Source organism: Saccoglossus kowalevskii, chromosome 7 (genome assembly GCF_978046115.1).
Source record: "Saccoglossus kowalevskii chromosome 7, keSacKowa6.1, whole genome shotgun sequence".
Classification (NCBI taxonomy): Eukaryota; Metazoa; Hemichordata; class Enteropneusta; family Harrimaniidae; genus Saccoglossus; species Saccoglossus kowalevskii.
This window is the reverse complement of record NC_140647.1, coordinates 24,418,025-24,432,892: the sequence shown is the minus strand read 5'-3', so window position 1 is coordinate 24,432,892 and position 14,868 is coordinate 24,418,025. Positions and strand designations below refer to the sequence as shown.

The 14,868-nt window shown below is 34.1% G+C and overlaps 1 protein-coding gene and 1 long non-coding RNA gene across 4 annotated transcripts; one reads left to right on the top strand and one right to left on the bottom strand.

Moving 5' to 3' along the window:
• The first annotated feature begins 2,107 nt into the window (after nucleotides 1-2,107).
• LOC100372039 (carbonyl reductase [NADPH] 1-like) lies at nucleotides 2,108-5,206 on the top strand. Of its 3 annotated transcripts, none has more exons than XM_085501707.1 (7): nucleotides 2,108-2,217; nucleotides 2,695-2,810; nucleotides 3,024-3,287; nucleotides 3,629-3,741; nucleotides 3,838-3,966; nucleotides 4,127-4,286; nucleotides 4,922-5,206. In XM_085501707.1, exons 2-7 carry the CDS (start codon nucleotides 2,790-2,792, stop codon nucleotides 5,084-5,086), a joined length of 852 nt encoding a protein of 283 aa, XP_085357833.1. In that variant the 5' UTR covers nucleotides 2,108-2,217; nucleotides 2,695-2,789; the 3' UTR covers nucleotides 5,087-5,206. The 3 variants fall into 3 exon arrangements, with proteins under 3 accessions (XP_085357833.1, XP_085357832.1, XP_085357834.1); XM_085501706.1 differs by having other exon boundaries at nucleotides 2,117-2,322; XM_085501708.1 differs by having other exon boundaries at nucleotides 2,125-2,217; nucleotides 2,596-2,810.
• Nucleotides 5,207-8,799: 3,593 nt separating this feature from the next.
• On the bottom strand, nucleotides 8,800-11,189 carry LOC144359181 (uncharacterized). The gene is made up of 3 exons (XR_014929999.1): nucleotides 11,050-11,189; nucleotides 9,804-9,961; nucleotides 8,800-9,394 (listed from the first exon to the last, which is right to left on the bottom strand). It is a non-coding gene; the product is annotated as an uncharacterized LOC144359181 (long non-coding RNA).
• Nucleotides 11,190-14,868: the final 3,679 nt, after the last annotated feature.

Below are 14,868 nucleotides of genomic sequence, written 5' to 3'. Positions count from 1 at the left end.
AGTCTGTAATTTCCAAATACCACTTAGTTTTTTTGGCTTTTATTAACTGAAAAAGCTTCTTTAAGAAAAACATTTTTAGTATTCTTAATGCGGTTGTAATATTTTATTAATTGATTTTTAATAAACATATCCAAGGGGTATCTCCCTAACTCGCTGTAAATTCCCATAATTGGGGTTCTTTGGGAAACTTGAAGGAGATATTGACAGTATTGAACATTAATGTCCTCAACTGGTGATTTAGATGAGAACTCGTCACCCAATACATCACTGCCATAAACAAGTATCGGTCGTATTAATTTGTCAAAAAGCGACAGTGACAAGGTGATAGACAAATTGTGTAGTGTGCCTAATTTAGTTTAGAGAGAAAACAGTGCATTTTTAGCCTTTCTCTTAAAGTGCGTTAGGGCTTCCTTAAATTTTCCATTTGCACTGATTATTAAGCCAAGATAATTAAATGTTTTGACTGTCACAATTTCACTGCCCACTAGAAAGAAAGTGTCACTGTTTAAACATCTGTTTGATTTGTTAAAAACTAAAACTTTTGTTTTTTCTGGGTTTACAGTTAATTGCCATTTATTAACATATTCTGACAAGTTATCCAGACATGATTGTAGTGCATGCTTTGTTCTAGAGAGAAGGACCAGGTCATCTGCATAAAGTAGACAGTTGACAGGCGAATTTTCAAGAATTGGAGGATCACAATCAGAATTGAAACTGTGGTCAGTAATACCGTTGTTAAGAAGTTTAAGAAAAAGGCCATTATGCCAAACACTATCAAAGGCCTTTCGAAGATCAATAAAGCAGGTTAATTGCCCTTTTTATTGTTATAGTAAATATATTTGTTGATAAGCGTTTTTAAGATGAAAATGTTGTATGTCGTCCTACATTCACGCCTAAATCCAAATTGGTTATTTGAAAGAATGTTTTTTTGTTCTAAGAAAGAAGTCAACCTATTATTCAGAATACTATTGAATAATTTTCCCATACAGCTAAAGATAGCTATTCCCCTGTAATTTGACGGGGAGCACTTAGATCCTGATTTATGTATGGGTACTAGAAGGCTCGTACTCCAAGACTGAGGGTAGGTATTTGTGTTATAGATCATATTGAAAAGCTTATGTAATGCATCTACAAAATAATGTTGGCCATATTTTAACATTTCGTTACAAATTTCATCCTCGGCAGTGGATTTATTATTTTCAAGTAAGTTAATGACTTTCCTAATTTCATTTTTAACAATTGGCGAGTCTAACACTGTGTTGTACTCGGCTTTCTCTTCTTCTTTTTCCAGATCAGTGTTAATAAGGGATGTTGACAAATTATTATTATTTAGTAAGTGTTTGAAGTAATCTAACCAATCTTTTGGTTGGATATAGCTATTAGAATTAATAGTGTTATCATTGTTTAATTCCCTTAGAATATTCCAGAATTTAGTTGAATCTGCTTTAGAATGTTCTAACTCATTAAGCTTGGATAATTTACTCTGTTTTTTATAATATTTACATGTTTTAAAGTATTGGCCACTATATAAGGATCTAAAGGATATTTCTCTAAACTTTTAGAAAAATTGTGAAGTTCCTTTCGTGTAGACCAACAATCTTGATCAAACTATTTATTTTATTTTTATGTTTACGTTTTTTAATTTTTTTGATGCTTTTGTTAGCTATCTTTAATATAAGACTTTCAAAATCATTAACAGCAATTTCAGTATCAGTTTTACTATCATACTGTTTTTCTATAAAACTGTCAATGTCATTTTTTTTATATTTCTAGTGTTTCTTTGTATTGTTGCTTGGCCTGATTGTCCTCAATATATTTTAATGGTAAACGGCCGAGTGTAGTGGTATTTTTGTATAGTAAATATCGCGTTTATTTTAATATCACGTGTGCGCCAGCTGACAGTCCTACAGTCGGAGAGTATGAATGAACCAGTCGAAAGGTGTAGTAGGAATGTTGTTGTTTTATTTTGTTGTTATTATGAATTATCCCATTCATTTCAACGCATATTTAGTAATTTCAAGACAGAAGTATTTAAATCACAGAAAGACGAGCTAACAGATCATTCACTGCAGTCCGAGACTGAAACCAACCCAGGTTTTCTGGCTGCAACTGGCGACTACCTCATATTGCCTGCTATTCTTGTCGGGCATCTTCAAACTGCTCTTCATTGAGCTGTACGAGTTACTGCTGAGTTGTCCACACATGTTACAACAACAGGTATTTCACACTGATCTCAGCTTAATATTTGGTATACGCTCGTCTTTAGCGATCTAAAAATGTAACAGGAATTCAACTTGGCCGTCGTAGTTCTCGAGCATTCAGGTATTTGTAAATATTCAATTGCGGTAAAGCATTTTGTCTCCGTATTGCGACATTGGACGTTGAACTGTTGATTCAATTAGCATTGACTTAAATAAGGTCTCATAGTACTAATAGTGGCGAGAGTGGGGTACAAAAATACAGAAGTGCAGAGGGGCGCCCCCTCGAAAAAAATGTCGCCCTTCCCAAAATCAAGCTGAAATCCTTTGTGTCAGCAAACGTTGTCCCTCAAAATGCAGGAAATAGCGTTTCAGAGGGTATATATTTTACATAAAGGGGCCGCCGCCTATGTCCATACATGTATATGGTTCATGTACGCCAAGTTCGAACATTGGTGAAGTGCATTTACTTTTACTATCCATGCAATATTAAAAGGGATCACGAGAACTATCACATCGTGTATGGAAAGAACCTGTCAACGTGTGCACGTAACCTGTGACCTGGTTATGCCCTATCCTTGAGCGTGAGTGATGTCAACAAGAGTTGCCGTGGTGAGTACACGACTGCAGTTGATGAACTATAACGCATACACTGTTTTCTACAAAATTTATTTAGTGCATTCTGCATTTTACAAAATAGAAAGAAATATTGTAAATATATCTTGAATTTAATTTTAGAAAAGTGTGCATGAACGACTTTGTGAAATAATGCATGTAATAATATATACCAAAAAAAGAACACCCGTTTTCGTACAATGTTTTTAGGTCACAGGGGCCAATAAAGGAATCGGACTTGCTATGGTGAGGGCGCTGTGCAAGCAATTTGATGGTGATGTGTATCTCACAGCAAGGAATGAAGAAAGAGGAAAAAAAGCTGTAGAGGATTTAGAAAAAGAAGGTTTGCATCCTAAATTCCTCCAGTTGGATATCACAAGCCAAGAAAGTATTGAAGTTATCAAGAAGACATTGGTAGAACATTATGGTGCATTGGATGTCTTAATCAATAATGCGGGAATACACTACTCCCAGGTAACATTGCTGAAACTGGTAGATATATATTGTCGATGTTGACGTATCTTATCCAATTTTGTGAACAAAATGTCCGACCAGCTGGTAGAAAAATAATCAGTTACTCAAATCACTATTAAAGCCGATGATTAAAGCCACTACTAAAGCTAATGAAATTGTCTCCAAACTATCAAGTCGCTAGTAGGCTGCAATCTTGTTTGGTTTGCAATATAACTCGTTATAAAGGAACACTCGCAGATTCTCATGATGAAGTCAAAGCTTTAATAATTGTTAATTCATAAGAGTATAATTTCAAATGAGTCTGTTGAGTTGATGACATTGCTAAATGTTTCTATATCCAGGCAAACGATCCCACACCGATTGGTATTCAAGCGCATAATACAATCACGACCAATTTTACAGGTACCCGAAATATTTGTCAAGAATTGTTTCCAATCCTCAGACCACAATCCAGGTATGTCCAGAAACTAGTGCAGAATAATTACAAATGATACAATTAATCATTTATGTGTGTGTTTTTCAGTGTATTCAAATCTGTTTTATTATATAGGGTTGTTCACATCTCAAGTGAAGTATGTGAATTATCATTTAAAGGAATGAGTAAAGACCTGCAGATGAAACTCACATCACCAGCTCTAACGGAACATGAATTGGCGAAAATAATGGAAAACTTTGTACAGTAAGCTGAACATTTAACATTGATCATGTTTTTTTCTGTATATTGCTGTTTATGACCATGGTCATTTCGAAGGTTATTATTCTTGATGTGGGTAATGATTCTTATTCTTGCAACCACTGCTCTAGATAATATTTATTGTATTACTTTTGTTTAATCTTAGTACTGTGGAACAGGACATCTATAAAGCAGCCGGTTATCCCAGTCCAGTCACCTCAGGCTTCTATTTCTCACAAGCATATGGGGTCTCTAAAATAGGTGTTAGTTTATTGGCTGAACTGCAGGCGAAGTGCATAATGAAAAAAGGAATCCTTATAAATTCTGTGAGTATATGTTAGCAATCTTTCTTGAAACGTCAGTTAATCATAACACATACATGTGTAAATAACCTTTCACTTTTTGGGACAGAGTGGCTATTTATTTAGTATTTAAGTAATTAATATAAACTTTATAGCAATACAACTTCTTAAACTTTGTAACTGTAATAATTTAACTATAATAATAGTAAATATTTTCGATGTTTCACTTTGATGTTGAAACCAAAATATAAACTGATTTCATGTGTGGTATGTATGTGCCATTGGGATGGGTGTTCTCATTCATGTCTGTTAATGTAATGCAACTTTCGAATTGAATAACCTATTTTTATTTATATATTTGATTGCATATTTATTAGATGATCTTATTCAGTTATGTTTACATTATCACGTGTCATGTTATGTCGGTAGCTCAAAAGAGTTATTTGTTTTCATTATGGATTAATTATAATATAATTTCCATTATAATTTTTCTGGGTATAAAATAGAAAAAACATCACATCAATCAATATTTAACAAAAAGAGACTGACAATCTTTATATGATCAAATCAGGGTATATAACGAATACAATGACGTCCTACCGGATCAAAATCTAGTTCCAATATGTATTTACAGAATTATATTTCCTTTATTGTCTCAGTGTTGTCCTGGTTGGACGAGAACTGATTTGGGAGGCAACAGAGCACCTCAGTCACCAGACGAAGCAACAGAGACACCGATGTATTTGGCTTTATTGCCGCCAAAGAGTGATGGGCCCCATGGGAAGATGTTTAGGAACAAGACAATATACAACTGGCACTCGTAATTTTAGAATTCATGAACGAAATTAATCTTCCAAATAATAGGTTTGTGCATGAAAGGATAAATGTAAAATGTATTTGATGCCTATTATCCAATTAATAATGTCGCGTGTTGCACACAATAATCGTTTTAATTTGTGGTTTCCATATTTGACACTGATAAAGTACCGATAGAGCGTCCATACCTCTAGTACCAAAATGATAATTGTCATGGATGTGCTGATACGATAGTGTTTGTAAGTGAGCTGTGTCTTTGTTAATACAAATGTTTCCACATTAGTTATATTATGACCCAAGTGTGTGATCAACATATGGCTCGGTAGTCATCCAATCAACGTGATCTGTGGTGAAATTATGCCAACCACGTACACCAGACTCAAAGTCGCAGGATGTTTCTAAAGTGAAGTGAAAACTTTATACAATGAAATTATAAATGTGTGCCACATCACGATATAAAGGGGTCGCATTTATGTTCTCAAATAAATAAATAAATAAATAAATAAATAAATAAATAAATAAATAAATAAATAAATAAATAAATAAATAAATAAATAAATAAATAAATAAATAAATAAATAAATAAATAAAGTATAAAAACAACCTGAGTCATCTTGGCAAAATAACATTCTATCATATCAGCATTACATAATTACGACCATTTCATAATTACGACTATTTAATAATTACGCCCATTCCGTAATTACGACCATTTAATAATTACGCCCATTCCGTAATTACGACCATTTCATAATTACGACTATTTAATTATTACGCCCATTCCGTAATTACGACCATTTAATAATTACGATCATTTCATAATTACGCCCATTGCGTAATTACGACCATTTCATGATTACGACCATTTCATAATTACGATCATTTCATAATTACGACCATTTCATAATTACGACCATTTCATAATTACGACTATTTAATAATTACGCCCATTCCGTAATTACGACCATTTCATAATTACGACCATTTCATAATTACGACTATTTAATAATTACGCCCATTCCGTAATTGCGACCATTTCATAATTACGACCATTTCATAATTACGACCATTTCATAATTACGACTATTTAATAATTACGCCCATTCCGTAATTGCGACCATTCCATAATTACGCCCATAAGCCTTAATAACAGATAGTATACTGGTATTAAGCAAGAGCTCGTATTCAATAGGAGTCTGTTACTGCCTTGTTATTGTTATTTTATTTTATTTTATTACACATGGTCTTGGAGCCACATACTCTCACCTTAAGGTTTCTATTCACGCTGCCATGGCTGCCCATGCAATTATTTTCAGTGAATTTACATAGCATTCTGCACATTCATTAGATACGTGTTGTATTAAAACAACACATACTATCAAAGTCTACCTTCATGTATGGCCCCATGCATAACAACCTGCCATAGCCATATCACTGCATATCACGTACTCACTACTATGGCACAAGACAAAAAGACGAAGATGATCTCTATTCCAATTGCCAACTCAACAACAGATACATTCCCATTGTCTTTTTCAGGTTCAGTTCTCTTGTCAACTTTCTTATTCATTGATGAATGTTTGTAAAATCTACCCCCTAACCAGATGATAAATTTATTACAAACACATATTACAAACATTCTTCTCAACGTTGTTGCAGTCACAAGTAATCATATTTATTCATGGTTTCATTGTGCAACAGTTGCATACTATTATCATTATCGAGGTAAGATGTCCGCAGTAAACTAGACAATTGAACCAACACGCAATATATATATCTGACACTAGAGAATAATTTACACAGCTAGAATTTGAATAATATTAATGTTAGATAGGTAAATGGCTATGTACGGTGATTTTGTCGAACAAATTTCACCCTAGACCCAATGCTTGCTCTGTTACTAGATATGGACTAGCGTGGTGTCCTGTTCGAGGTTCGATTCGATGGTTAGGCATTTGCTTTGGAAATCAAGTCAAGTATGATGGCTCAATAAATGAATTAAAATGACAAACCCCAGGTTACATGAATTATTAACTGGCAAACTATTCGTGACAAAGCAATATATATTTCATGATGCTACCTAACAACCAAATGAAAATGTTGACGAATCTGTGATAAGGCTCATCAATTAACTAGCAAATCAAAATGGTGTTTAGACTAGTAAAGACTCTGCAGCTAGAACTATGCAATTTATAGAAAAAACGTGAGCGATCATAACAGCTGAGTCAAGAAAGTACAACCAACCCAGTCATAAATCACAATTCTGCTGACTCAATCATCGCGGTGGGAACATTGGTACTAAGCACGTTCTCGTTGATTCTTGATTCCAATGATTCTGGTGCGCAAAAGTTAGATACATGCAAAATGGTAACCCTGCATCTGGTAGCATAATGGCTGTATCGGGCTCGTGACAAGTACACCCAAATTCAAATTACAGACTGAACTCATTGGCCAGGGAACTCTCAGGGAATGTTGTTTAAGATAGAATTCTGCTCATAAATGCAAATACGAAATTAATTTTGCAATAAACTGCCCTTCCAGTCATACAAAGATATTGACTTTAAAAAAGTTGGGGGCCACCAGCCTAATTTTCGGGGAAATTGTGGTTGTATTTTAGTGGATAATGGCCATTTTGTCAGTATTATAATGTTTTTACCATGGCAGAGATAATATGCCATATCTCAAGTTGTAGGCTGAATAAATCATATATTGTGTATGACGGGGTACTTTATCTTGTGATTTGTGTTTGACCAGGTCTGCTTGACACTAGGATAGTGCATTCAAATGCTATTATAATAGAAAGATGGCCACACAGCACTGTCACATGATCTGGAACCATGTGGTACATGGTAATCAGAAATTATTATTGTCTCTTCCCAAGCTGAAATCCAAGAGAGATGACAGATGTCATGGCCCAGATAGGTGTCGTTGTAAAAATAACTGGTTAAGCAGTATAGTAGCTGTGTTAAAACATGATAAGCTCAGCTTGATGAGCAGAGTTCTTACTTAAAAACTTTCCTGACTGCCTGTGGCAGATACAAATATGTAAGATATGTCTTGAAGAAGAATGTCATGATCTATCGGGAGTAGAAGTCACTATGGATTGTATTTTGATTAATCCTAGTGATATTCCACAAGAATACAAGAAGAACCATGACAGAAATAATATGGTACACCTGAAATATTATAGTCCTGTGTGAGTAAGATGGCGAATATCTGAATTTTAGCTTGACCGTCCACGAATACTCTGGTGAATGTGCTCTATTTTGAATAATTAAGTCTCATTAGTTACTGTGGTGAGTATTTAATAAATGTACAATCTATCGACCTTGGTTGGGAGTCGTGTTTCACAGGACATAGCATGATTTTCAATCATTTATTTGCGCAATGGTTTCATTGCGGCGTCAACATGGACGGTACTCTATGGCTGTCACAATAGCTCTACCGGGTCGACAAATGCCATACAAATATACATGTACGTTTAATATACCATCAGATCGACACAAGCAGAGCTATGGACCCACCTGCTAGAAATATTATTGAAACCAAACAGTTGCCAACTAAGAGAGCAGAAAAGCTGAGCAAAATATGACAAACCACTGCCAAATAAGTCAGACCTCAATAACCCATAATTATGGTTGGATGCTTTTTGCTTAGGTTAAGTTGATTCTCGTTCCTATGCATACGTGAAACCACTGAACAAGTATATGCAACATTCTACTGCAAGTCAACCATCAATATTATTTATAAGACTACATCTCCAGTTGTGATAGAGAATTCCCCACAGTGAAAAGTGAAAATGCCAAAATCTACCAGAAGAAAAAGTAATATCAAACCATCAAAGCAACGTATAATGACGTATAATGTAACATAACACTATTGATCATTAAAAAAACATTACGAAAAACCACGAAACATACACTTGGTATAAACAATACAATGTATAAGCATAGCAAAGTATATATTACATTATACCAATTAAAAAAAGCAAGAATCATAATATCAAAAAATATGAAACAATATACACCTGACATACCCAATCTGGCATGCTTTTACAAAATTTCGATTCTCTATGCCATCAATACGACTAGTCATTGAAAATGCAATAATTCTATGATTGTGCACCTAATTCTTTACTGCAAACAAAATGAAAAAGTAACACAGCAACCCTTATATGTTTTATGAAATCTATGAGTACAAGATCACAAGTGTATTTTGAACTCGTCCTATTGGAAGTCAAATAAATAGCATAAATACTAGAGCGAGGAGTAGTAGTTGCACATTCGTCGGACCAATCAGCTTGAGATTGCCTGAATCTGAAAACAATCACATTGGTTAGACATTAATAGTACAATGATTCGTTTATTATGGAAAGCGAGTAAATAATACTGAACATTCAAAAAACTAACATTAATAATAATTTCTGATGTTTATTGGTTCCATAAGGTAGACGACAAATCGCAAATGCAAAATGGATGACACTCGAACTTGTTTTTATGTGAACAACGATCTTGGGATTTCGTATGCCGGCCATGTTAAATTGAAAGTTTTATAAAGACCGTGTTTAACGCAAACATCTGTATACTATTAGGCATATTCACGAAATGAAAGTACACAACATATAATACATGCAAACCCGCCTTCTGACCTCAAACATTTTTTTTTAAAGAAGCACGTTTGTTTAACAACATTTAGCCGCTTATTCAAACATGTATGATGCCTCACCTGGGGGTTGCTCAAAATAATCACAATCTTTATTTCCAGCATTTTCTATTCCGCCTCCAAATGTAAGGCACTGATAACTCGCTGGACTGTAATCGTAAATTTCATCAGTTGTGCCGACCATCGCCAGCACACATAGGAAATGTACCTGGTCGCAATTACTGCAATTGATAATAGATCTCTACATTAATAAATAATACAAAACAATAACAACTAGATACTCAACTATAGACAATAGTGTTATGTATAAGATACACTTTTGTTGTTGTGACTTTTGTTAAAATAGTGAAAACGAACTAAAATTAAAGTGTCAACAAGCACAGAGACAGGTCTATGGGTATCAGAACATAAAATAAGTTGGTTCATGCCAATTTTGTTTTATCATTTACAAAATTACGATTACAAATTAAACGAGTCTGATTCTTTTCCTTCCTTTAAGTGGCATGTTTAAACAATTGTTCTAAAACTTGTATATAGGTCAAGGATATTTAGATGTACAATATTTGTTGTGCTAAGAACAAACCACAAAGACTGGATCTAACTACGAATTCACACAATGTGCAATGTGGCAGTCACTCTGTCCATTGACCTGATGTCGGCTGTTGGCTTTTAGGTTATATGATGTTTCGAATTAGATAAGATGATAATTAAGCAGCTACTGTGCATAATAACCTAACACAAATTTCAGTGTGAAATTGTTTGGTATATGGCGGTAAATATTTGAGAATTTAAAACGTTATAGACTTTTGCAGTTAGTTGGAATAAAACACTCTTTCCGGAACTGATATTGAACTGAATCTATTGCGCTGTGTGTATTGGAATGAACGAACCTTATCTCCGATAAACATCCCCAGTATTGATAAATAGAGAATCATCGTGACAACAGAATGACAAATTTATTATTATTGCAATGTTTCTGGTGTTGAGTATTGACAATTGTACGAGTTGGAAATAGGACTGTATCAGCTGTATTAAACTTTTGGGCATAACCTCCTCGATACAGCAACTGAAATAAATATTAAGATGGAATTCCAATTGGCATGAAACGATATAATTATAGGTGCCGATAAATGATAGAACTTAGCCATTAATTCAGCAAAATAGCATTGTATCCGTAGTCTGGCATTCCTGTCAAATTATATGTCCATCATCGTAGAGAATAGCTGCACACGTGGTGTATGTTTTTTCTGTTTATACATTATCTATCAACTAATTTATATGTTAAATGTTAAATAGACGTCGTTTATACCTAGCGTTTAACTGGACGTAGCTGGTAGCTCCCAGTATCTCTTCATAGTCAGCCATAAGATAAAACTCATTATATGGAGGATTCACGTTAAACTCGCCACTTATGGTTGTCAAGTCAGCTTCTCCCGTTAACGGTTCGTCACGGCAGACAAACAAACGTAATTCGCTCATGTCGTATTCCAGAAGACTGTCCGTTTTAGACAACGCTACGTCAAACGTAACCATCGCTGCATGTTGAGTTGAGTATATGATATCAGCTGGGTCAGTCACCAGGAACGATCCAGGATATATCTGGATCCCCCCACCTGTCAAATCAAAAATAGTACGGATGTCAATTGCCAGGAATGATCCAAGATATATATTAACACCATTCAAAACCAAATGTACGATTAGTACGGTATCCTATTGTTTTTTTGGATTGTTATGATGGCATAATTGTTGGGCGATAGTCAGAGAGCGTGAATTCAAGGAGTGATATGACTACAACAACACAGCTACAACAGCTTATATTACTCGTGAGCACCAGGTCTTTGACAACGTATCAAAGAGAGTAGCACGTGACACCGTGGTCCGACAAATAGAGATAAATTCCCTGAACTATAAAAATTTAGCTTGTTGTTTAGCTAGGTTTTATTTTTTAAGAACGTAGAAACTTAGAAGATGCTGCTTTCTCGTAGGCCATTGGATACAAATACCTATTTATGATAACATATGCGTGATTCTAACATATGCCCCTGCCAACTATTTGAAATGTTATTTTGTATTCATTAGAATAATGGGACTTTACAATTTCGGAAAATAGCATCGCATATGTTAGATAGCTGACCACGCAGCGAAAAGAAGATATTGAAGATGAAAATTATATTTTTTCGAGAACTTATTTTATGTATAGCGATTTCAAAAGATAATATCATTATAATCCGTGATTTTAAATATTATCCCACGTAAATGAACAGTCAGAAATAACATAAATGTATGGTTTGAACACAAAATATTGTCAATAGATTTGCGACTAACCAAAATGAATTAACATACAGCAAAGTTTCGCAGTCCAGAACTGAAACTATTATGTTTTGTTGGATTCGAATGGTAGACATATTGTATTATTTCAATATCTCACAACGAACTTGGAATCAAACCATCTGCCCACAACCACACTCAACACAAAATAAGTCAATACGAACCGAGAGTTTGTCCGACGGATACATGGACCATGAAAATTAAACTGGAAACCAGCTTACAATCAATTAAACACAATAATGGCATCTTTGGTGCAGTGCCTCTCTAGTCTGTTCTACGAAGACAACAACTGGTCAGAATTAACTCAATTCAGCGACAAGAAAATGTTTTCTTTTTGTAAACCCAGCATTAATAGCAAACATGTCGTAACATGTCTAATATGCATACATTTCTTTTCATTGTATACTATATACCAAAGTTGTGGTTTTCACATTTGGTTGTTAGTATTATATATGTATTAAATGACCTTGTGTTTAATTTACATTACGAGTAATTTGAGCAAATGAACAGCACTTTCGTTTCACTTAGATTTTACGGCTACAGTGAATTATTTCATTGTATTATGATATATGTGTTTATCAGATTATATTGCCTTATTTCAATTCCAAATTGTTCCAGCCGATCCACTGGTTAATTTTGCCCAACAGAAACACTAACATGGTCAATCATTTGATAAAGGTAGGGAAGGTCATACAAACACTGTGTATTATTGTAAGTTACACACATGCACATTCTTTCCGAGGAATATACTGATATAGATACATGTACATTAAATTATATATATCAGCATTTTATCGTGGCGCATTTGATAATTTAACGGGAGATTTGTCCAGTAATATAAACAGTCAATGCGCCATGATGTCATTTGAACCTATCCATATTTGTGATTTGGTATAGCATTGATATACTACAATCAATGAAATGATAACGGTTACATTTATTGTATTATACCAATATACCATAATCACCGTCGTGGCAACGTTCAGTTTTTGTGATGAGCCAACACACCCGTTGTGATCACCCAATGTTAACTATGCATATATTTGCGAATACCATAATAATGGCATTTTCTTTCAGGGCTGAAACAAATTGTAGCAAATATTAATACTAGAGCAGTTACATTCGTGAAACAAGTCGAAACGAAATTGTGGATATATTAGTTTTTAAATAGTACAAGATAAACACGGCAAGTCATAGTATGTTTTGAATAACACAAACGACACCAGTTAATCGACTTCACATTTATTCTCTCGGGCAAGTGTAACAACGTCAACAAAATAACTGTGCAATGCAGTGTGTTACAATATTGTAAAAGCAATTTCCATCGGAATTCATATTAAAGCATTGTTTTCTCACGATGTTAAAAGAATTCGTCAGAAATTCATTTCGAGTGACAAATATTACTAAAAAAAATTGAGACAACCACAACACTCATTCATCAACGTATTTCTGACAACTTTATTACAAACAAGATTGTTTGTCTTACCGAGTGTGTGGTGAGCTTGGTATACAAACACAATAAGTTTTCAGCTTTCAAAACACGTATGTACAGATACACACAATAATATGATAAAAGCGGAAGAAGACAATAAGACGCGTAAAGACACATTATGGACGATAAAATATATTTCTATATTAATATAGTGTATGCATATCCACATGCTTTTCTGTATTGACAATGTATTAAGGATTCGTCATCAGTCTGCTCATGCGTGGAGCATATGCAAACGAGTTTAGTCGTCTCACTTGAATGACACACTGATATTCAGCTTTACATACGAACTACTGTTTTCTAACTTTTCATTCATTTGTTGTTTATATTCAATTACACTACTCTGAACTACTTAAATTTTGCTTGGAATTAATTTTCGTTATTCATTAAGGAATGATTCAGTGAAAAATAAAATCCAGCGAATATACCTTTTTCCCTATATTTTACATTCGACAAAATCATTGAATTAATTCCTGCTAAAATCAAGTATTTTACAGTATTTGTTGATGCATTTCACTCAACGTTTCCATATTCCCAGAAACGATGATTTACGGGATCAAACTACTCCTTTTTTTGTCTACGGATGGATGAGTTAATAGTAGATGAGAAAGTATGCTAGTGGCCCGCCTAGGTGTTAGACAGTGTAACAAGAACGACGTTTAGTCACAAAGAAGTTTATATAATTATGTCCAACGAGAACACACTGCATCCCATTTTTTGACGAATAGTTGTTAACCATTCTTATTTTTGTACCATTTATTTATTTCCGGAGGTGGATTTACAGATTATGTGCATTTCGAAATTACATTTAATAAATATAATATTAGACAAGGCAGAAACTAAAGGTTACACTTAATTGCACTTATATTTGTCATGATAACAATACACGTATACTAGTGTAATGATATTCTAGCAAACCATGTCATAACTTAGCGACAAACATGTGTTCGAACGAAGATCGATATCTGTAATTTAAGTCACCAGGTCTTAAGAAAATGTTTTTCTTTTGACTTATTAAATGTTAGGTAGGGGTTTAGTGTGAATACGTGTTTACGAACAATTTTAATATGACAAATAAAAAAAATAACTCATGTCGTGTGACTTATTGCGCTGAATTTAATTTTCAATTTTCTATCAGATTAACATATAGTTTTAATATGGCATGGGTGAGTATACCACTTTTTTTTCTTCAAATCGCTAAAATGGTTTGGCCACCATATTGGCTTGACAATGGCTTCGAAATGCTTGAAAATCGATTTTTCAGGAATCAATCGATTAGTCGATGTGAAATTTGGATTATGTCATTTA